The sequence below is a fragment of the Saimiri boliviensis genome, chromosome 11 (assembly GCF_048565385.1).
Source record: "Saimiri boliviensis isolate mSaiBol1 chromosome 11, mSaiBol1.pri, whole genome shotgun sequence".
In the NCBI taxonomy this organism is placed as follows: domain Eukaryota; kingdom Metazoa; phylum Chordata; class Mammalia; order Primates; family Cebidae; genus Saimiri; species Saimiri boliviensis.
The window spans coordinates 98766040-98790603 of NC_133459.1; the positions used below are offsets into that span (position 1 = coordinate 98766040).

At 41.7% G+C, this 24564-nt stretch overlaps 1 protein-coding gene across 1 annotated transcript in view; it reads right to left on the reverse strand.

The window, feature by feature from the left end:
• Window positions 1-21453, reverse strand: part of LRIG2 (leucine rich repeats and immunoglobulin like domains 2) — a 61502-nt gene extending 40049 nt beyond the window's left edge. Inside the window, exons 1-2 of the mRNA XM_039460961.2 lie at window positions 20990-21453; window positions 2528-2593 (exon numbers count right to left, since the gene is read on the reverse strand). Coding sequence (XP_039316895.2) covers window positions 2528-2593; window positions 20990-21228 — 305 coding nt within the window. The 5' untranslated portion in view covers window positions 21229-21453. The remainder of the gene's footprint in view (window positions 1-2527; window positions 2594-20989) is intronic.
• Between the last annotated feature and the right edge of the window lie 3111 nt (window positions 21454-24564).

A 24564-nucleotide genomic window follows, 5' to 3' on the forward strand; every position in this document is an offset into this window, starting at 1 on the left:
AATGGTGCAATCTGGGCTCACTGCAACTACTGCCTCCCAAGTTCAAGTGATTTTCCTGCCTCAGCCTCCTGAGTATCTGGGACTACAGGCGTGCGCCACCACATCCAGCTAATTTTGTATTTTCAGTAGAAACAGGGTTTCACTATGTTGGCCAAGCTGGTTTCAAACTCGTGACCTCAGGTGATCTGCCCACCTCGGCCTCCCAAAGTGCTGGGATTACAGGCATGAGTCACTACGCCAAGCCAAGAAATGTGTTTTTATAGTATTGATCTACTACTGATATTAATATCAGAAAGGTTATGGAGTATTTTGCACATTAAATATTGTTAGCTCAAGCAAAGTTCTTTGAATAAGTTGGGTTTATGACAGCTGATCTGAGTCGTTAAACAAAGAAGGCATAATCAGTCCATCCAGATCTTTCTTTCTCTAAATATACATAAACATACACATACAAATGTATATATATTTTTTCTAAAGCTATACAAAGTTAGAGAGTGTTGAGACCACAGATGAAATTTAACAGCCCACCCAGAGATGGAATTATGACTAATTTTACAGGTAACACAACATGTTGCATCTGATCCCAGCAGCCTTTTAAACAGATTCTCTCAAAGGTTTTAGTAGCAAATCTTATACAATCACATTTCATTAATCTGGATTTTAGTCACTGAACAACCTCAATCTAGAACACAGAAAAGAAACCAGAAGTAAAGACATTTATTGCATGGACTTTGTAACTTTGGTTGGAAACTAAAACAACCAAAGTTACAAAGTCCATGCAATAAAGGTCATGCACTTCCCACTAAAGCATTTTCTGGCTTTTCCTCAGTGCCTACTCTTTCAACTAACTAACTTGTCAACTGTTTATTCACCCACATTTTAGAAGCAGTAAATCTGGGGCCAGGAGGAGAGAATGCAGAGACCAATGGGCATGTAGAGGTTACCCCTGTCAGCAAAGAATTACAAAGAAAAGTAAATCTCAGCTGGGCTCTGTGGCTCACGCCTGTAATCACAGCCACTTTGGGAGGCTGAGGCGGGTGGATCACCTGAGGTCAGGAGTTCCAGACCAGCCTGGCCAACAGAGTGAAACCCGATCTCTAGTAAAATGCAAAAAATTAGCTGGGCATGGTAGCAGGTACCCATAATCGCAGCTACTCAGGAGGCTGAGGCGGGAGAATCGCTTGAACCTGGGAGGCCAAGGTTGCAGCGAGCCAAGATCGTGCCATTGCACTCCATCCTAGGCAACAAGAGTGAGACTCTGTCTCACAAAAAAAAAAAAAAAAAGAAAAGTAAATCTCAGTGTTCCGAGGGTGTTAAGTGTAGAGGCAAATAGGCCTATATACCTTAACAGTTGTGCCTCTAGGAATGTTAACAATGCAAAAACTAATATTAATAATATCTTAGGAAACTCCCTTCAAAATTACACAATACATCTCAGTATTAAAGGAAAAACTTCAGTTAAGAGAAAAATTGAATTATATCAACCATCAGATTCTCAAATGATATCGAGAACACTCTATTTGATATAAATCTACTTTAGACACGATGCTCCCAATCTTAGATAACATGTCAAGACATTTTAAAAGTTTATACAGGCCGGGCGCAGTGGCTCATGTCTGTAATCCCAGCACTTTGGGAGGCAAAGGTGGGCAGATCACCTGAGGTCAGGAGTTCGAGACCAACCTGGCCAACATGGTAAAACCCTGTCTATCAAAAACACAAAAATTAGCTGGGTGTGATGGCAGGCACCTGTAACCCCAGCTACTCTGGAAGTTGAGGCAGGAGAATCGCTTGAACACAAGAGGTGGAGGTTGCAGTGAGCCAAGATCCAGCCACTGGACTCCAGCCTGGGCGACAAGAGCGAAACTTGATCTCAAAAAAAAAAAAGCGGGGGTTATACAACAGGCTGAAAACTTGGCCAAAATCAAAACATATGTACTCTGAAGACAGGTAAATCTTACTTTTAGCCCCAGGAAAGTAAAACATTTCCCTACAGCCTCAAACTTGACATCACCAAACCAATGCCAAGAGAATCTGTGACAATAACAAAGCCAAAGACAACATTTTAGGTTTTTAAATAATTTCTTTTTTTTTTTTTTTTTTTTTTTTTGAGACAGTGTCGCTTTTGTTACCCAGGCTGGAGTGCAATGGCACGATCTCGGCTCACTGCAACCTCCGCCTCCTGGGTTCAAGCAATTCTCCAGCCTCAGCCTCCTGAGTAGCTGGGACTACAGGCACGCGCCACCATGCCCAGCTAATTTTTTGTATTTTTAGTAGAGACGGGGTTTCACCACGTTGACCAGGATGGTCTCGATCTCTCGACCTCGTGATCCACCCGCCTCAGCCTCCCAAAGTGCTGGGATTACAGGCTTGAGCCACCGTGCCCAGCCTAAATAATTTCTTTTAATTAATTTTTTCCTTCAATTTTTTTCATGGCATCTCTGGATTGAACACTCCCCCCCAAGTCACAATTTATTGAGTTCCCTTAGGAATTTAACATAACTTTAAATAAATAAAAATAACTTACACTTCCTGTAATGCTTGTGATTCCAAGCTGATGTTCCAGTTGGACAACCGATTATGACTCAAATCCCTGAAAGAGGACAAAATATCATTCTTAGTATAGTGTTGGAAAGTAGACCTAAAGAAAAAAAAAACTAAATAGAAATACTAAAAGTCCTCTTGGCCAGGCATGGTGGCTCATGCCTGTAATCCCAACACTTTGAAAGGCTGAGACGGATGGGTCACTTGTGGTCAGGAGTTTAGGACTTGCCTGGCGAACATGGTGAAACCCTGTCTCTACTAAAAATATAAACATTAGCCAGGTGTGGTGGCACACACCTGTAATCCCAGCTACTCGGGAGGCTGAGACAGGAGAACTGCTTGAACCTGGAAGGTGGAGGCTGCTGTGTGCCGAGACTGTGCCACTGCACTCCAGCCTGGGTGACAGAGCAAGACTCCAACTCAAAAAAAAATTTTTTTAATAAAAAAAATAAAAATAAAAGCCCTCTTAAATGTGAATATTAGTATAGACAAACAAGAATGTTCATAAAGGATAAATAAAAATTAACCTAAATTTCAAAATAGCCATTTTACTGTGTGTGTGTGTGTTTGTGTGTGTGTGTGTGTGTGTGTGTGTGTGTGTGTGTGTGTGTGTGTGTGTAGCTTCTGAGTTTGGGAACACATTCACGTGGTCCAATAACCAAAAAGTGTAAGAGTATATGGTAAAAAGTCTTCTGCTTTTGTCTCCGGCCACCCAATTCCCGTTCCCAATAACAATAAATGAAAATATGCCAGTTTTTGTGTAGAATTCTGGATTTATGCATGTACAGCAATTTTTTACAAAAATGATGAACAATTTACACATTACTTTGCCCCTTGCTTTTTTCACTCAATAATACATCTTAGATCATTCCATAGCAGTATTTAAAGAGTGTCTTTCTTCCCTGTAGTGATTATGTATTATATCTTAACTGTAAGTATATTTGAAGATACATTTCACAAGTCAAGATGGTAAGGTTCTGTATTAAAACTGAAGTTGACCACATCCATGATAGGGTAGGGATGTGGTCCTCCTTCGAAAAAAAAAAGGGGGAGTGGTGGGCAGGCATGGTGGCTCACACCTGTAATCTCAGCACTTTAAGAGTCCAAGGTAGGTGGATCATCTGAGGTCAGGAGTTCAACACCAGCCTGGCCAACATGGTGAAACCCGTCTCTACTAAAAATACAAAAAAGTGGTGGCACACACCTGTAATCCCAGCTACTAAGGAGGCTGAGGCAGGAGAATGGCTTGAACCCTTGAGGCAGAAGTTGCAGTGAGCCACGATGGCACTACTGCACTCCAGCCTGGGTGACAAAGCAAGACTGTATCTCAAAAAAAAAAAAAAAAAACCAGCAATTCACCTTTAGGAAAAGGCAATTAATCTTGTCCCAAATTACATTAATAATGATGATGGCATCGATAGCTAGCATTTATTAAGTGCCAGGCATTTTTCTATGCACTTTACACATATTAACTGGCTAAATCCACACAGTAACCTTATGAGGCAAATACTTTACTAATATGAAAACAGGTACAGAAAGATTACTAATTGGTCAATCTAAGGTCATACAACTAATAAAAGTTATAAATTTGAAATTTCACCTCACTTCTAGCAGTACTTTATTAGATACAGTAGAGATTTCACTGAAATTAGTCAAGTCTAAATAGTTAAGTAGGCTCTAAAAATTCACCTTGACACTTCTGGCATATTTACAAGGCTGAGGTGGAATCCAGCCCACACAAGCTGTCTGCCTAAAAGATGTACTATATGTTTCAATATGGCTAGCCACAGGGACATACTAGAGAAACATACATATCACTTTATCTCACTGTGCCACCACAGGCAGTTGACAGATGCATGCAGGTTTGAATGATGTCTCAATCACAGCAGAACAATTTGTTCTCAGCTAGATTCATGCCTGCCCATCTGTAAAAGCTAGCCACTTTCATTTAAGAGCTTAATTTATACCGTGATATAACTAAAGCTGTGTGTTAAACCACCTCTTTTCCACAATAGTTCTGAAGTTTTTATTCCAAGATGTCTAGCAAAAGGTATCAGCTCAAGGACACTCATGAATGGAAGAGGGTGTAAGAAAATATAAGATAAAAATATGGCCAGGCGCGGTGGCTCACGCCTGTAATCCCAGCACTTTGGGAGGCCGAGGCGGGTGGATCACGAGGTCAAGAGATAGAGACCATCCTGGTCAACATGGTGAAACCCCGTCTCTACTAAAAATACAAAAAATTAGCTGGGCATGGTGGCGCGTGCCTGTAATCCCAGCTACTCAGGAGGCAGAGGCAGGAGAATTGCTTGAACCCAGGAGGCGGAGGTTGCGGTGAGCCGAGATCGCGCCATTGCACTCCAGCCTGGGCAACAAGAGCGAAACTCCGTCTCAAAAAAAAAAAAAAAAAAGATAAAAATATGAATTCATTACACATAAAAATCTCATATTCAGATACTTCATCCAATTCATACTTGCTACTAAACAACAAACACATACACTTGTATAAAAATATATGTGAAAAGATGCTTTTTGTTGTTGTTTTGTGGTGTTTTGACTCAAGGAGAAATTCAACTGTTCTAATTTAAGTTAGATATTCTATATTCTACTCCAAGCTGGTTGGTCTGGCAAATGACAAGCCAGCATAGTATGATCTAATTCTGTATCTTGTGACTACTGTAACTTAGCAGTTTTCCACTTCCAGATTAAGGGCTTTCGTTTTAATCATAACAGTGTTCATAATGCCTTTCCCAAACCTAAATCTTCCTGGCAATGTAACTCTTGACTGTATTCACCCCCTAGAGTTCTCCTATGAAAGTCAATAATCATTGACCCATAGAATCATTTCTAAAGAAAACATTAAAGAAATTTAAAAAAATCTGAAGCAATAAAATTAAACTCAATTTAGACATTATAAATAACTTAGTAAACTGGGCACAGTGGCTCACTCCTGTAATCCCAGCACTTTGGGAGGCCGAGGCGGGTGGATCATGAGGTCAGGAGTTCGAGACCAGCCTGCCCAATATAGTGAAACCCCATCTCTACTAAAAATACAGGAAAAAAAAAATTTATCTGGGCGTGGTGGCAGGCACCTGTAGTCCCAGCTACTTGGGAGGCTGAGGCAGGAGAATCGCTTGAACCCAGGATGCGGAGGTTGCAGTGAGCGAAGATCATGCCACTGCACTCCAGCCTGGGTGACAGAGTGAGACTCTGTCTCAAAAAAAAAAAGAAAACCACAAAACAAAACAAAACTTAGTATTCAGTATTAGTGAAAACTGCCCAGCGTCTCTGTTTTGGGAAAAAGTAATTTTCTCTTATCTTTGCAAAACCTATGGGCTTTTCAATGCAACCCAAAGGATACCTGAAATACTTTGCAGCCTCTGAAGCAGATAATGTTGTTGAAAGTATATATGCTTTCAAACAGCCTTATAGGTCAGAACCCTATATAATGAAGCTCTCTAGACCCTTCTAAAACAAACCCACATTTAATAAGATTTAAAAATACTAAAAGTAAATTGAAATATATTCCCAAAGCAGTACTATTATAAAAAGCAACTAATATACAGGATCAGTACAGCTGTTTGAAATTATCAAGTGCCTAACTAGAATTATATGAATTGATCTGATCGTTCATACAATAAACATTTATTGGACCATGTGCCAGGAACTGGTCTAAGTTCCAGGGCTATAAGCATTGTCAACTTTAGTAATCTTTTTCTTTTTCCGAAAGCAACACTTAACAGTCGTCAGAGGTGCAGTCACACCAAACTGTAAACAAACTGAACATCAATTCTACTATTTTCCTTTACTGCAAATGGTTAAATTAGCTTTTACACCTAATTTCACTCTGGAATTTAATCAAATGATGTGTGCACAGGAGTCCACAGACATACTCTTGCTCCTTTCCTATTTCTTTTTTTAAAAGTACCCCCCAAAAGACAGAAGACTAAAATATGTAGACTTCAGGGCTGGGTGCAGTGGCTCACACCTGTAATCCCAGCACTTTGGGAGGCCAAGGCAGGTGGATCACCTGAAGTTAGGATGTTGTAAACTCAGTTCCCACTCATGCTAATCTACAGAGATGTAGCTGTAATAAATGATGAATTATTAATGTCCTTGATATCGTGTGGAGCCAGAGGTGCCATTAATGTAGTCATTTAGTACCATCAGGAGTAAATTATTTATAGGATGTGCAAAGCAATCACAACAGTTAGAAGAAAAAATCAGGTTCAGCAAACAAAGTCCTACAGCAACAGAAACAGGGGTTTTCTTCTGAACACCCACTTATACATCTGAATCATCAACAATTTTGTTTTCAAGAATATGCAGCAATAACAGGCTGAACCAGGAACTTCAGCAACAAAACATCTGACAAAGAGGCCCTTTGTAAAAGTTAAAGGATAAGAAGGCCGGGCGCGGTGGCTCAAGCCTGTAATCCCAGCACTTTGGGAGGCCGAGGCGGGTGGATCACGAGGTCAAGAGATCGAGGCCAACCTGGTCAACATGGTGAAACCCCGTCTCTACTAAAAATACAAAAAATTAGCTGGGCATGGTGGCACGTGCCTGTAATCCCAGCTACTTGGGAGGCTGAGGCAGGAGAATTGCCTGAACCCAGGAGGCGGAGGTTGCGGTGAGCCGAGTTCACATCATTGCACTCCAGGCTGGGTAAGAAGAGCGAAACTCTATTGTCTACTATTTTGAGTATGACAGTGCTTCATTTAGCCAGAATAATTCAACCTTTCTGTGAATGGAAACCCTTGTCTTGTTAGAGTGTATCTAGCATAATTTAGTTTTAAAAATAATACTCGGCTGGCACGGTGGCTCACACCTGTAATCCCAGTACTTTGGGAGGCTTAGGTGGGCAGATCACCTGAGGTCAGGAGTTTGAGAACAGCCTCACCAACATGAGAAATTCCATCTCTACTAAAAAGACAAAATTAGCTAGGTGTGGTGGTACATGCCTGTAATCCCAGCTACTTAGGAGGCGGAGGCAGGAGAATCGCTTGAACCCAAGAGGCAGAGGTTGCAGTGAGAAGAGATTGTGCCATTGTACTCCAGCCTGGGCAACAAGAGAGAAACTCCATCTCAAAAAAAAAAAAAAAAAACAAGAAAAAATACAAAAAATTAGCCGGGCATGGTGGCATGTGCCTGTAATCTCAGCTACTCAAGAGGCTGAGACTGGAGAATCACTTGAATCTGGGGAGATGCAATGAGCCAATATGGTGCCACTGCACTCCAGCCTGGGCAACAAGGGTGAAACTGTCTCAAAACAAATAAATAAATAAAAATGCTCAGGGTTACTACTATAATCAATTACCATATTGTGATTTAACATGCTGACGATCTTGAGTATTCTTGGAGTAAACTGAACTAAACACAAGAATTCTAAAACAACTCTGAAAATTGTCTGCTCTTGTAAGTTGGCTTTTCCTCTACCATTAGCAGCCTTACACTAAAAGCTCTCACTTCCTGAACTGTCAATCTTCCTTTCTGTAACAGGCTACTTTTTTCAAAATTTGTTTCTAATCAATTGTCATAGGCTAGGAGATCCCAGTGCCTGTTTGAACTATCTAAATTAGGAGTAAATGAGATCTGAGAGTAGCTCAATCTTGACTCACTGCAACCTCTGCCTTCTGTGAATAAATGCTTCCTGGAAGCATTTTTGCTTTGTGGTTGAACTAGAAATGGCTAGCCATATTGGATAAACATTGGGTAAAATGTCTTCAGGATAAATAAAATTTTATTATAGCTTGAAGCATAAAGCTGTTCCAAATTAAACTTTCTATCCTTCATTTGCACTGCTTATCTGTAATACATCATACAATACTTTTTAGGTGAATTTTAAAAGTCAGAGGTGCCAGAGACAGTGGCGCATGCCTGTAATCCCAGCACTTTGGGAGACCAAGGTGGGAGGATCACTTGAGGCCAGGAGTTCAAGGCCAGCCTAGGCAACAAAGCAAGATCCCATTTCAATAAAAAATAAAAGTTAAAAAAATAAGTAAGTGAAGAAAAAAATAAAAAGTAAAATTTAGCCGGGCGCGGTGGCTCACACCTGTAATCCCAGCACTTTGGGAGGCTCAGGTGGGCGGATCGTGAGGTCAAGAGATCAAGACCATCCTGGCCAACATGGTGAAACCCCATTTCTACTAAAAATACAAAAATTAGCCAGGCATGGTGGCACGCACCTGTCGTCCCGGCTACTCGGGAGGCTGAGGCAGAAGAATCACTTGAACCCAGGAGGCGGAGGTTGCAGTGAGCCGAGATTGAGCTACTGTACTCTAGCCTGGCAACAGAGCAAGACTCCATCTCAGAAAAAAAAAGTAACATTTAGGTAGGCATGGTGGCATACACCTGTAGTCCCAGCTACTGGGGAGGCTGAGAGGGGAGGATCACTAGAGCCCAGGAGTTTGAGATTACAGTGAGCTATGCACACCAGCCTGGGTGACAGAGCAAGACCCTGGGTCCAAAAAAAAACAAAAAAGAAGAGAAAAAAGGTTAGAGGTAATATGAAGACAGGAACATTCATTTCAAGAATAAGGGGCATGTTTTACTTTCTTCCATTTTCTTTCCTTGAGTTATTAATAATTAAAAATATTGTTTCACCAGGGAATCTAACAACAATAAAAAAACAGAAAATATAAATTCTGCAGATACATTTAAGAATACAATCTCCTCGTTAGTAGAGTGGTGAGTTAAAAATACAATCTTAGCATGCCCAGTTTGGGGACATTTGGCAAGTCACTGAAACTAAACTTTAGTTTCTTCTACAGTAAAATAAGAGTATTAGTACCAACCTTATCAGATTGCTTAGAAGATTAAAAGAACATACATACATATACCTATATATATATAAAACCTTAATTAATTGGGACTACTCCCCTAATTTATTGTAGTAATCTAAATATTGCTTTTGAATTCAAATTTTATGAGAGATGCCAGTAACAAGTCAGCTCACCAAAGATTTGGTCAAATAACTGGAGTATGTGTATATATATCACAAGATTTGATGTTTTAGAATTACCTTGTGACACCATTTCAAAGAATCTAGTCTGCATATCTACCTATAATTACAAAAAGATATCTACCAGGAAGTTACTGTTATAACAAAATCATAAAAAGAAACCTATATGCAAAAAAAAAAAAAAAAAAAAAAAAAGAAACCCATATGCTTATGCTTATCAAGATGAGACCAGCTATATCACTTATGCAAGACCTATACAATGGAACCGCAGTCAATAAAAATGGTAATATAGAGAGTTATATGCATAGTATGGTTTTACATATTTTTAAAGAAAAGGAAAAAAGATAGATGTGTGTGTAAAACTTTGGATGCAACCCAGGAAACAACAGTTAAATTTCTTTAAGTGAGATGAAGAAACTTGTTATTATTCCACTTTAAATGTTTTTGTACCATTTTAATAGTTTACCATGGGCTCCAACCTGGCCAACACAGTGAAAATACAAAAATTAGCTGGCATGGTGGCACACTTCTATAACCCTAGGTACTTGGGAGGCTGAGGCAGGAGAATTGCTTGAATCTGGGAGGCAGCGGTTTCCGTGAACTGAGATCAGGCCACTGCACTCCAGCCTGGGTGACAGAGCGAGACTCCATCTTAAAAAAAAGTTTACCATGGGTATTATTTAAAATATCTTTAACTTAATATACTAGGAAATAAGATTTTATTTTTGAGACAGGGTCTCACTCTGTTGCCCAGGCTGAGTGCAGTGGCTTGATCACGGCTCACTGCAACCCCCAGGCTCAAACAATTCTGCTGCCTCAAATTCCCAAATACCTGGAACTACTGGCATCTGCCACTGCACACGACTAATTTTTATTTTTTTGTAGAGACAGGGTCTCGTTATGTTGCCCAGACTCATTTCAAACTCCTGGACTAAAGCAATCCTCCTTTCTCCAATCCAGGGTCCCAAAGTGCTGGGATTACAGGCATGAATCACCACACATAGCCAGAAATAAAATTTTAATTTTGTTACTTTTCTGAGATTAGAATTCTTCCTACAGAATGTTTTCAAAATACCATAAATTGACCAAATCAGCTTAATTATGACACCTGAAAAGGAACAAGAAAAACTTATTAACTCCATGTTCTTTTGTCTTCCTAATCAATAAGATACCTCAGAAAGATAGTGAAAAATACAAATATACTAGACTGTTTTTTTTTTTTTTTTTGATTGATGTATAAAATAGTAAATTCCACTTTAGAACCCAGTGTCTGGCCTTCATATTTCAAATAAACAGAGCTGAATTTTTTAGTAAGCAATACAAAATCATTGAATATCACTCCTATCCATGTTTTTAATATCTGTCTTCCCTGCCCTCATTTAGAATAATAGTTCAGTAATAACGGAACAAAGGTTCCTGCTTATATATGAAAATATACAGAAAGCTATGGCATTTTCCATCACTATCAGTGAGCATTTTTTAGATACCAGCATTTTCTGATTCATATCTTTGTATCAGATCTTGTAATTATTAAGCTACTGCAAAGAATTTTTTTTAGATGAAGTCTCACTCAGTCACCAGATTAGAGTGCAGTGTCGAGATCTCGGCTCACTGAAACTTCCACTTCCCAGGTTCAAGTGATTCTCCTGCCTCAGCCTCTGGAGGAGATGGGATTACAGGTGCCCGTCACCACGACTAGCTAATTTTTTTTTTTTTTTTTTTTTTTAAGTAGAGACGGGGTTTCATCATGTTGGCTAGACTGGCCTTGAACTCCCAAACTCTGGTGATCCACCCGCCTTGGCCTCCCAAAGTGCTGGGACTACAGGCATGAGCTACTGGACCTGGCCCATTCTAAAGATTTTTAAAAGTTAATTGAGATAAAACAACTTATCATTTATACTATTGGTTAAGAAGGTTTAATTGGCCGGGTGAGGTGGCTCATGCCTGTAATCCCAGCAGTTTGGGAGGCCAAGGCAGGCGGATCACCTAAGGTCAGAGTTTGAGGCCTGCCTGGCCAACATGGTGAAACCTCGTCTCTACTAAAAATACAAAAACTAAAGAAATTAAAAAAAAAAAAAAAAAAAGAGAGAGATAAAAAAATAAATAATAATTAAAAAATATATAATGGCTTAAACCCAAGAGGTAGAAGTTGCAGTGAGCAGAAACTGCGCCACTGAACTCCAGCATGGGCAACAAGAGTGAAACTCATCTCAAAAAAGAAAAGAAAACAAAACAAAACAAACAAAAACAAAGAAGCATTTAGTTACAAGTTGATTTATATAACACTTTGCTATTATTGCTCTGTTAATGGTTTAACTTTAAAACTGCTAATCAGGGCCGGGCACGGTGGCTCAAGCCTGTAATCCCAGCACTTTGGGAGGCTGAGGCGGGTGGATCACAAGGTCAAGAGATCGAGACCATCCTGGTCAACATGGTGAAACCCCGTCTCTACTAAAAATACAAAAAATTAGCCGGGCATGGTGGTGTGTGCCTGTAATCCCAGCTACTCAGGAGGCTGAGGCAGAAGAATTGCCTGAACCCAGGAGGCGGAGGTTGCGGTGAGCCGAGATCGCGCCATTGCACTCCAGCATGGGTAACAAGAGTGAAACTCCGTCTCAAAAAAAACAGAAAAAGAAAAAAGAAAAAAAAAAAGAATACAAATACCTATATTCCAAGAATGTTATTTTTTCAATTTTGTAACAAAAAAAATTTTTTTTAATAAAAGAAAAAAGATTGCTTTGGACTTTAAGGGAAGAAAAAATAATTTAAAAAAGGAAAAAAAAATTAAAAAAAGAATACAGATACCAGGCCAGGCTCGGTGGCTCACACCTGTAATCTCAACACTTTGGGAGGCTGAGGTGGGCAGATCACAAGGTCAGGAGTTCGAGAGCAGCCTGACCAACATGGTGAAACCCTGTCTCTACTAAAAATACAAAAATTAGCCAGCCATGGTGGCAGGCACCTGTAATTCCAGCTACTAGGGAGGCTGGGGCAGGAGAATTCCTTGAACCCAGGATGAGGAGCTTGCAGTGAGCCAAGACTGCGCTACTGCACTCCAACCTGGGCAACAGAGCAAGACTTGGTCTCGAAAAAAAAAATACAAATACCTTAAAAAGCTGGTTTACAACAAAGTAAAGCTCAATTAACTATCCTGTTCTTCAGGTTTTTCTCCCAAACTTGAAATCAATAATTTGGACAGAGTATTGTAATGTTTTTCATGACTGAAATAATACAGAATAAATATACTGAGTCATTTTCTCTGGCATAGAAAATATGACATAAGAATGCTTTCAGAGTATTTTTAAAAAACGTTTTGCTAAGCCATTACTTAATATGATGTGATCTTTTCTCAACTGGTTAAATGCCAGTTTTCCATTAGGACTGAAAAACCTTTAAAGAATAAAGCATATAAAATGTCATGGATCTAAAGATAAGGGAAACATATTTTCTAGCATTAGAAAATCAAGGGATTATCTTAATATACAAGTAATCCTCTGATCACTCATGTGCTGATTATGTATGTTTTACATTAGAAAATACAAAACATTTTTAATATAATGAAATATAATTAGGACATTAATCTCTATAAAAATAAACGGGTCCTCCAAAGTAGATAATAATTTTAAAGAATTAAGCACAGCACAGATTTCCTCAACTAACATTCAATAAGCAACAATTGCTTATGGTTCAGTGGTTCTCCATCATGGCTACACATTAGCCTCACTAGGGAAGATTTTAAAATATTGATCCTTAAGTCCTGCCCCAGAACAAACAAATGAGAGAATCACCAGGGTAAGGCCAAAACAATCGTATTTTGTAAAAGCTCTCTAAGCAACAGTCTAATATACAGGTGGGGCTAAAGACATTACCAGTCCAGAAATCCATCTAATAAACCAAAGTCTGATGGGCAGAGGATGTTCTGAGTTCACATGAGACCTGGTGGCTTAAAAGTGTGCAGCTGGCCAGGCATGATGGCTCAGGCCTATAATCCCAGCACCTTGGGAGGCTGAGGCAGGTGGATCACCTGAGGTCAGGAGTTCGAGGCAAGCCTGGCCAACATGGTGAAATCCTGTCTCTACTAAAAATACAAAAATTAGCGGTGTGTGGTGGCGCGTTCCTGTAATCCCAGCTACTTGGGAGGCTGAAGCAGGAGAATCACCTGAATCCGGGAGGCAGAGGTTGCAGTGAGCCGAGATCGCACCACTGCACTCCAGCCTGTACAACTCAAGGAGACTCTGTCTCAAAAAAATAAATAATAGAGAATGTCTCTAAATAAATAAATAATGTGACACCTCCCCTACACGACTCTCTCTCACTCCTCCTTTCACCACATGAAGTGCTTGCTCCTGCTTCACCTTTTGCCATGAGTAAAAGCTCCCTGAAGCCTCACCAGAAGCCAAGCTGATGCCAGTGCCACACTTCCTGTACAGCCTACAGAACTGTAAGCCAATTAAACTTCTTTTCTTTATAAATTACCCAGTCTCAGTTAATTCTATACAGCAATGCAAGAGACTAATATACCAGGGTATATCTGTGTAACAACCAACCCCAAGTGACCTGTAACAGATCTGTATTAGATTTATTAAGGCTCTCTTATTACAGGTTTTCTTGTTCAGGTATCTTATAAACAAACAAAAATGCCTTGAAGATTGCACTAGATTTTGTGGGCTCACATCTTCTGTTTACCACTTTCCCAGATATACCAGGATAAAGAAAATAAAATATACTAAAATCCTTAATGCAGCCGGGCACGGTGGCTCAAGCCTGTAATCCCAGCACTTTGGGAGGCCGAGGCGGATGGATCACAAGGTCAAGAAATCAAGACCATCCTGGTCAACATGGTGAAACCCCGTCTCTACTAAAAACACAAAAAATTAGCTGGACATGGTGGCGCATGCCTATAATCCCAGCTACTCAGGAGGCTGAGGCAGGAGAATTGCCTGAACCCAGGGGGCGGAGGTTGCGGTGAGCTGAGATCGCGCCATTGCACTCCAGCCTGGGTAACAAGAGCGAAACTCCGTCTCACCAAAGAAAAAAAAAAAAAATCCTTAATGCAGTGAAACCATCATGTATGCTTTGAGATAACTGTTGAAAGTGAAACAGTTCATTATGACAGTAGCACGCAAGCCAGGGCAAAGTATTTTAGATTCTGGAAACACAGCAGCTTTTCCCACGCCTCATCCCCTATCTGTTTTAGGAATTTACAAGGTCTTTTATTTACTTAATTTTTTTACTTGGCACTAATTCCAAGTTAAAGTGTTTCTTTTGCAAACTCAAACTGCTGTTTCTGCTATTGTCTAAAAAAGATAGACAATCTTTCTATTACATGAGATCATGTGAGAAACATCCATAATACTTTTGGAGTATCTCAACTTCAGAAATGGGTGGCTGGAAGCCAGGTGAGGTGGCTCCCACCTGTAATCCCAGTTTTGGGAGGCTGCAGTGGCCGGAGCACCTGAGGTCATGCATTTGAGACCAGCCTGGCCAATATAGTGAAACCCCGTCTCTACTAAAAATACAAAAATTAGCCAGGAGAATCACACCACTGCACTCTCGCCTGGGCGATGAACCGAGACTTGGTCTTAAAAAATAAAATAAAATAAAACCTTGCCCTTGTGAGGTTTATATTCTACTGAAAGGAAGACAAAATATGTAGCGTGTCACATGATGATACCTGCTAAAGACAAAAAGAAAGCCAAGCAGGGCATCAGGGATGCTTCTAGAAGAGAGAGAACCTAAAAGTCCTGGGCTTCTTGAGACTGATGTAGACTAAAAGACACAGTGAGATTGGTGCTCAAAGTCTCAAGGCAGATACTGGTTTGTGTTGAAATTGTAAGCATTGGGGGGAAGTAAGAGATGCAGAATCTTTCCAGGAACAAGCACAGTTCTTCTTCACTCTTGATTGCAGACCTGCAGAGAGGTGATATTACGCACACAATAAGCGTTTCCTCTTGATTCCTGCTTATGGAAGCCTAGAGGCCACTCAACAGTCAGCTCCAGCATCTATCTCACTTTTCTGTGAAAAGCATTATGAAAAACATCATAGACTCAAAATAGAAAGAGGAACTAAAAAGTAACAACTGAGGTAAATGTGAGAGACTGATAGAAGAGAAACTTAATCTGTGCCTTTTTTAAATGGGCTCATTTTCTTTTTGTTTTCTTTCTTTCTTTTTTTTTTTAAAGACAGAATCTCGCTCTGTCTCCCAGGCTGGAATACAGCGACACGATTTCAGTTCATTGCAACCTCTGCTTCCCAGGCTCAAGCAATCCTCCTACCTTAGCCTCCCAAGTAACTGGGACTAGAGGTGTGTACAAGCATACCTGGCTTATTTTTGCATTTTTTGGTTAAAGAGTGGGTTTTGCCACGTTGCCTAGGCTAGTCTTGAACTCCTGGGCTCAAGCAATCTGGCTGCCTCAACCTCCCAAGGAGCTGGGATTACAGGCATGAGCCACTGCAGCAGGTCACGGGCTCATTTTCAATTTACCACCTTGTGGTTTAAAGCAATTAAGTAGATTCTTTTCACATTTCAGCTGGATTAGCCAACTTCAAGTTATAAAGTTATGCCAAAAATATTGCCTCCTCTCAGTTTTCTTCATAATTTTTATGCTGTACATGTAATAGAAGGTTGGAAGACTTCATTTTCAGAAAAAAAGAGAAAGAAACAAAAACTAGAATGAACTTTAAAAGATCTCAAATCAACTCCTCTACCTTTCTAAAACCTAAAAATGTTTTCCAGGGCTGGGCACAGTGACTCACACCTGTAATCCCGGCACTTGGGAGGCCGAGGTGGCCCAATCACGAGGTTAGGAATTTGAGACCAGCCTGGCCAATATGGTCTCTACTAAAAATACAAAAATTATTATATCTGAGAGCCTAGAATTAAAAAGAAAAAAACAAAAACAAAAAATTAGCTGGGCATAGTGGCGTGCACCTGTAGCCCCAGCTACTCAGGAGGCTGAGGCAGGAGAATCGCCTGAATGTGGGGGGCAGAGGTTGCTGTGAGCAGAGAACATGCCACTACATTCCAGCCTGGTGACAAATGGAGACTCTATCTCAAAAAGAAGAAGAAGAAGAAGAAAAACTAAATCCACATGTTAATACTGAAAACATTTTGCCAGGGTTACTAAAATAGCTAGAGAGGTTGAAGCTCAAGTCACACATGGAAAGACTTCCCTAGAGATATTCAACATAAGCTTATGTCTTCTCCGTATACTAAAAAAAACTAATCTGTTCACAACTTTTTTTTTTCTTTTTTTTTTGAGACGGAGTCTCACCCTGCTGCTAGGATGGAGTGCAGTGGCCTGATCTCAGCTCACTGCAACCTCTGCCTCCTGGGTTCAAGGGATTCTCCTGCCTCAGCCTCCCAAGGAGCTGGGACTGCAGACACCACCACACCCAGCTAATTTTTGTATTTTTAGTAGAGACAGGGTTTCACCATGTTGGCCAGAATGGTCTCAATCTCTTGACCTCGTGATCTGCCCACCTCAGCCTCCCAAATGTTCACAACTATTATAAAGAAACAAATGTAAACAAACTTTAAACAATTATCATGAAAACAGAAAGAACTAAAAAAGTATAGGTAACTAAGTACATATATAACCCAATAAATTAATCAAGTCAGCAGCGGTTCCCAATATTGATCCACAATAAAATTTTTAGCAGTTGGTAGGCATGGTGGCTCATATCTGTAATCCTAGCACTTTGGAATGCTGAAGTGGGACGATTACCTGAGGTTAGAGTTCGAGACCAGCCTGGCCAACATGGCAGAACCCCATTAAAAATACAAATACATTCCATTAAAAATACAAAAATTATCTGGGCATAGTGGAGAGCACCTATAATCCCTACTTGGGAGGCTGAGGCTGAGGCTGAGGCAGGAGAATCACTTGAACCCGTGGTCGGGGGGCGGGGGTTGGGGGTGCTGCAGAGGTTGCAGTGAGCCAAGATCATGCCACTTCACTCCAGCCTGAGTGAAAGTGGGAAACTCATTTAGCAGTCTACAGTGAAAAAAAAAACAGTAAGGAAAAGGTTACCAATTTTTCATAAAGCTAAATCTATATAAGCTATAGAACTGTCCCTAACCCTAAAGATATGTACCTCTTAATGTTTTGAAACTCTCATGAAACTGTCATGAAATGACCAAGACAACAAATCACTGGGGGAAAGGGGTTCTAAAACACTTATTTTGCAAACAATAAGTTGACTGATATACCTAGTCTTTCAGTGCTGTTTATGTGTGTGTAATCAGAACAATGTGATACAGAGAATCCATTCAAGCTCTGAATGATCAAATAGTATTCTAGAGTTTCTCATACAAGGAAGCATCAAGACAGTATCTGAATAAGTTTCCAAAAACCAGGATTAATGAGTTTTGTCCATAATCATTTTGATGGCAACAAGTTTGAGCATGTGAGTTTGAATCACTAATATATTTAAAGCATTACGTGTATTTTCAACACTCAAAATTACATAAAGAAACCCAAGTGTACCTGGTGGTTTTATAGCTGAAGGCAACTGCTGAAGAATGTTTAATTTCTCAATTTACAGTCCTATCTTTTAATATTTTAAGAGTTCTACCAATGTAAGACTTCCATCCAATTACATTTCTACAAAAGAATTGCTCTCTAAGGCATTTCACTTCAACTGAAAATGTCAATTTCATTATAGGACATTAAAAATCCTGAATGTCACTTGGCTCTAGGCAATTGGTCTTGATTAAACAAAAATCAAATCTTAACACAAAAATATATCATACATGAAATTACTTCTAAATGTTTACCTGGAGAATCTTAAAAAGTAGGCCTCCAGGCCGTGGCCGGGCGTGGTGGCTCATGCCTGTAATCCTAGCACTTTGGGAGGCTGAGGCAAGCAGATCACCTGAGGTCAGGAGTTTGAGACTAGCCTGGCCAACACTGTGAAACCCTGTCTCTACTAAACATACAATAATTAGTAAAGCATAGTGGCTCATGCCTGTAATCCCAGCTACCTGGGAGGCTGAGGCAGGAGAATCACTGGAACCTGGGAGGCAGAGGCTGCAATGAGCAGAGATCGAACCACTGCACTACAGCCTAGGTGACACATTGAGACTCAAAAAATAAAAAAATTAAAAAGTAGGCCAGGCCAAATGTGGTGGCTCACGCCTGTAATCCCAGCACTTTGAGAAGCTGAGGTGGGTGGATCACTTGACGTCAGGAGTTCAAGACCAGCCGGGCCAACATGGTGAAACCCCATCTCTACTAAAAATACAAAAAATTAGTGGAGCATGGTGGCAGATACCCGTAATCCCAGCTACTTGGGAGGCTGAGACAAGAGAATTGCTTGAACACAGGAGGTGGAGGTTGCAGTGAGCCAAGGTCCCACCATTGCACTCCAGCCTGAGCAACAAGAGCAAGACTCCGTCTCAAAAAAAAAAAAAAAAAAAAAAAAAAAACTAGGCCACATTCATTTCAATTACAGTAAATGAAGTTGTTTTGTCAAGTTGTGCTGGATTTATTGCTATAATCAGGTAGCTGTCAAGAATGTCGTAGAAAAAGGCGCTTCCTGCATAACAAAGATGCTGTGCTAGGTTTAACTCAGACTACACTGCACACTGATACGAATTTTTAAATCTGAGTCAATAAAACCAGAAATGGCTACAGGCGTCACTACCATAAAACAGAAAGCATCTTATTACACTGCAGTTCTGTTTACTAAAACATTTGGTTATGTTAATTTTCTCAATGACTACATGAGGAAGCTTTCTTTCCTATCTATGCTAACCTATTTGTAAATATATGTATATACACACCTCAACCTCCAAAACACAGACCTCTTATCTGTATTCTATTTCCAATAAAAATCCAAGCAAACCCTCATATTTTAATTGTACTTCAAGCATTTTTTTAGTGATGAATCTTTTTTTTTTTTTTTTTTTTTGAGATGGAGTCTTGCTCTGTCATCCAGGCTGGAGTGCAGTGGTGCGATCTCGGCTCACTGCAATATCCACCTCCCAGGTTCAAGTGATTCTTTTGCCTCCTGAGTAGCTGGGACTACAGGTGCATGCCACCATGCCCAACTAATTTTTGTTTTTTTTTTAGTAGAGACGTGGTTTCACCATATTGGCCAGGCTGGTCTTGAACTCCTGGCCTCATGATTCGCCCGCCTCGGCCTCCCAAAGTGCAGGATTATAGGTGTGAGTCACCACGTCCAGCCATGATGACTCTTTCTTAACGACTCCATCAGAAGTCTGTCAGTTAATAAATGCGTTGCTCGGTTAGTGGACAAGAAATAACTGTAGGTTAGTGGTTGAGAAGCCCCATGATTGCAGCATTTAATACCTACTGTTGTTCCTAATACCACCAGGCTGACTCAGACTAATGAGCCCTCCAAGTTCCACTGTCTAATAAAGACCTGTCAAAGTGAAAACTTAGCAGTGGAGGCTCCAGAATTCATTCAACCATTGTACCTGCTTTTCATATATAAATAAACAGAACTGATTTTTGGGTTCTTTGCCACAAGAAGATGCACTGAAAACAAAATATCAAATAATTTTGGAAAAAACACTCCTTCCCTTCTTTACAGTGAAGTTTAAATTAGATCAAGAATGCTACTCACAGGCCGGCACTGTGGCTCAAGTCTGTAATCCCAGCACTTTGGGAGGCAAAGGCAGGTGGATCACCTGAGGTCAGGAGTTCAAGACCAGCCTTATCAATAGGGAGAACCCCATCTCTACTAAAAATAAAATGCAAAAAATTAGCCAGGCGTGGCGGTGCCCGCTTGCAATCCCAGCCACTAGGGAGGCTGAGGTAGGAGAATTGCTTGAACCCGGGAGGAGGAGGTTGTGGTGAGCAGACATCATGCCATTGCACTCCAGCCTGGGCAACAAGAGCAAAACTCCATCTCAAAAAAAAAAAAAAAAAAAAAAAAAAAAAAAATGCTACTTACAGAGATGTTCTGAATTAGTACAGGATCTCCTGATTCATCATAATGAACTTTTCAAGCCTGTTAAGAACCAAAACTGCAGCACAAAATCAGCCAACATGCGAACTAGGGACAAAAGATAGTTCATAAGTTTTTGGCTATCGTGGTTATAAAACCACTAATTCTGAGGTACACACCAAATAATGCAGTTCCAAGGAAGCAGAGAGCACTGCTCCACGCTCGACCCACCCTGTAACCATCCAAAGTCAATGCTGGTGCCCGGGACCCGTGAGCCCTTATCATTAACTATCTCCGCCCCATTCCTCCCCAGTTCAGGAAATCACAGACTCTTTGGCCCCAAGAATCTTAACCCGGGTCTTCACACCAGTCTCCAGGCACCTTAACACCGGCTTTCTCAGGTTCCCACCACCTAATACAAAGTTCACAGCATCCTGATGGCACTTTCCTTCAGAGCGTAGGCTCTCGACCACGCCCTCCGACCAGGCCTGTCCCCCTCCTGCCTGCCCCCTGTGGAGGCAAAGCTCCCCCTCCTTTTGGTCACTCGGCCTGGCCACTTTACTCACAGAATAGCGGTGTCGGGGGGCAGCAGGCCCGACAGCGCCCTCCAGCTCGGTGCGGCCAGTTTCCTACGACTGCAGTCCAGTAGAGGAAGGCGGCAGGAGCAGAGCGCGGGGCAGAGACCTGCTCCAGCGGCGGGCAACAGGAGGAGAGCGGTCTGGGCAAGGAAGATAAACCGGGAAAGCAATCCGGACCGACACCCCAGCAACTGCTCCTCCAGGACGCCTAGGGGCGCCGGCGCCATTTTCCCCCTCGACCTGGATGGACCTGGCCTAGAAGAGCTGCCTGCTAGAAAAGGAGGCTAGGCAGAGAAGCTCAGCAGAGATGCTCGGCGGCTGCACTGTCTCCCGAAGCCCCGGCTGTAGGCTGTACCATCTAAAGGCATGCAAGGAGCAGACGTGCGCGACACCGGGGGCGACCGCCGAGGACACACCGCTGAGGCCTGACGGACACCGCTCATCCGCACCGCCCCACGACGCAACGTCCTCACGCACAGGGGCCAGCCAATCGGTGCCACAGGACGAGGTTGCGTCGGGGGCGGAACTCAGTGAGAAGGCGGGGCAAGAGGCAGTCGCGTTCCTTCAGGAGGAGGATTTTAAGGTGTTCAGGGACTTTAGGTGCCGCTATGGAGTTCCGCCGCTGTTCTTCCGCGGGAGGGCGCGGTGGTTCCTTAAGAGGGAACGGTACTGCGAATCGCTGTTGAGTTCAAAGTCCTGACTACAGGTATATCTACCGTAGTCGTAGAAAACGATCTTTTATTTGCTCTGGGCTGTAAGAAAGGGGAGTGGCAGAAGGGCTGCCTTCCAAGTCGCGGTCACGAATGGGTCACGGGAGCGTCTATCCTGGCTTTGGCCAGATGGGCCTCCAGAGCCAAACTCGAGCCTCTTCTGCCCCCTGCTGCTTGACTGTAGCCCCTGCTCTTCCGCAAGTAGGCGGCAACTCCCGCTTGCTTGTGATCAATAATATCACTCTCTTGTCAATGGCCTTGTAAACTCCTGGAGGCAGAGGCCTTGTTTCTTCATTGGTGCACCGCCACCTTTTGTTCTAGATTGCGGTTCGATAAATTTTGGTGGGGCTGCATCTGCATGTCTGTATAAGAGAAATACCCTTCTGTTTGGAGGCATGCTGTCCTGGTCTCTCTCAGAAAAGCAAGCGAGACAAGTAAAGAGGGTGTTGAGCAGTCAGCAAAGCAAAGACTGGATGTGAGGAAATTTATTTCTCCTAAAGCAAGAGGCTATGGAACACTTACTAGGAACAGTGATGTTTGGCCACCTTGTGCTCATTCAACCATCCAAGGTTGTATAAAACTTTGAGAATGATAGGATGGTTCACTTACGTGTAGTGAACTTTTCAAAGGGCGTTTGTATCTGTTACCTTGTTTGCTCCTTCAGTGACCGTGACATTGGCAAGACAACTATTGCTGATGATGAAACAAGCCCAAAGAGGTTAAACCAGGTTACTGTGAGGCAGGGGCAGGTTCGACATTAACATGAGTTTTCTGACATAAATTGAAAATCTGAGCAGGTTAAAAAGAATAATAATGCCTGGGTTAGGGTTATCTTACAAAGTAGCTGAAATCAATCTTTCCCATGGCAGATTTGGAGTCGTAATTATGTTGCCACCATGCCTGGCGCACAAATACGTTTTTTTTTTTGTTTTTGTTTTTGTTTTTGAGACGGAGTTTCGCTCTCGTTACCCAGGCTGGAGTGCAATGGCGCGATCTCGGCTCACCGCAACCTCCGCCTCCTGGGTTCAGGCAATTCTCCTGCCTCAGCCTCCTGAGTAGCTGGGATTACAGGCACGCGCCACCATGCCCAGCTAGTTTTTTGTATTTTTAGTAGAGACGGGGTTTCACTATGTTGACCAGGATGGTCTCGATCTCTCGACCTTGTGATCCACCCGCCTCGGCCTCCCAAAGTGCTGGGATTACAGGCTGAGCCACCGCGCCCAGCCAACAAATACGTATTTTTAACAGAATTTAGAGATTCATCTCTGACTGACAATGAAATATAGGGTTTTTATATTCATTGCCTTAAATTGTCTAATTAATCTGTGGGTGCTAAATTACCTGGGCCAAGATTTTAGAGTTTGGTGGAATCCATAAGCACAGAATACCCCAGCTCCAGGTTACTAAAACAACAACAACAAAATTACTGACTTTGGATCCCTTGTTCCACACCTTAGCATAAATCCCAACCCTTACAACTTAGCTGCCCCTAATCACATTACCTCCGGACTTTACTCTTTGCAAAGTCATAGCTAACTAACCTGATCAGTTCTATTCTTTCAAACTAGAAGTCTCAGGATTGCCTGTGCTTTCCCCGAGTTCTTTCCTGTCACGTCCAATCACTAGACTCTCTTGATTCCCCCTCAGGAATGTTTCAGATCTTTTCCCAGCTCTCCATCCCCACTGCTACTTAGTTCAGACCTTTGTCTCACATGACTACTATTGCAATAACCTCTGAACGCACCTCCTGTTCTCCAGTCTCTCTTGTCTACAAGTCTCTAAGCTGTCACTAGAATTACCTTCCCAAAGCATATCGTTATAGCTATGTTATTGCTAAGAGCAATGTCTGGAATACAGACAATGCTGAATAAATATTTATTGTTGACTAAATTACTGTTAATTTGACCAGGTGTGGTGGCTCATGCCTGTAATTCCAGCATTTTGGAAAGCCGAGGCAGGCAGATTGCGTAAAGTCAGGAGTTCGAGACCAGCCTAACCAACATGGCAAAATCCCATCTCTACTAAAAATACAAAAATTAGCCAGGCTTAGTGGTACATGCCTGTCATCCCAGCTACTAGGGAGGCTTAGGCACAAGGATTGCTTGAACCTGGGAGGTGAAGATTGCAGTGAGCCAAGATCGCACCATTGCACTCCAGCATGGGCAACAGAGTGACTTTGTCTCAAAAAAAAAGAAAAAATTGCTGTTAATTTCACTACTTCTCTGTAAATAGGCCCAAATCTACTGAGAATGCATTTTTGTCTCCTTCCATCTCTTCCTTCCCTTTTCTCCTTTTCCCACTAAAGAAGGAATAATGATAACAGTTGTAACTACTACTTATTGAAGTGAAACCTAAAGCCAGAAAAAATAGATAAATTGTACCTCATCAAAATTAAAAACATGGCTGGTCACAGTGGCTCACTCCTGTAATCCCAGCACTTTGGGAGGCCAACAGGCAGATCATGAGGTCAGGAGATCAAGACCATCCTGGCTAACATGGTGAAACCCCGTCTCTAGTAAAAATACAAAAATTAGCTGGCCGTGGTGGCACACGTCTGTAGTTCCAACTACTCAGGAGGCTGAGGCAGGAGAATCGCTTGAACACGGGAGGCAGAAGTTGCAGTGAGCTGAGATCACACCACTGCACTCCAGCCTAGGCGACAGAGCAACACTCCATCTCAAAAAAGAAAGAAAGAAAGAAAGAAAAACAAATTTAAAATATTAGTTAATTGAAGGACACTATCTGTGGAGCGAAAAGGTACCCCATGTAATGGAAGAGAAAATTTGCAAATCATATATCAGATAAGGAATTCATATCCAGAAAAACATAAAGAACTTCTACAACTCAACAACA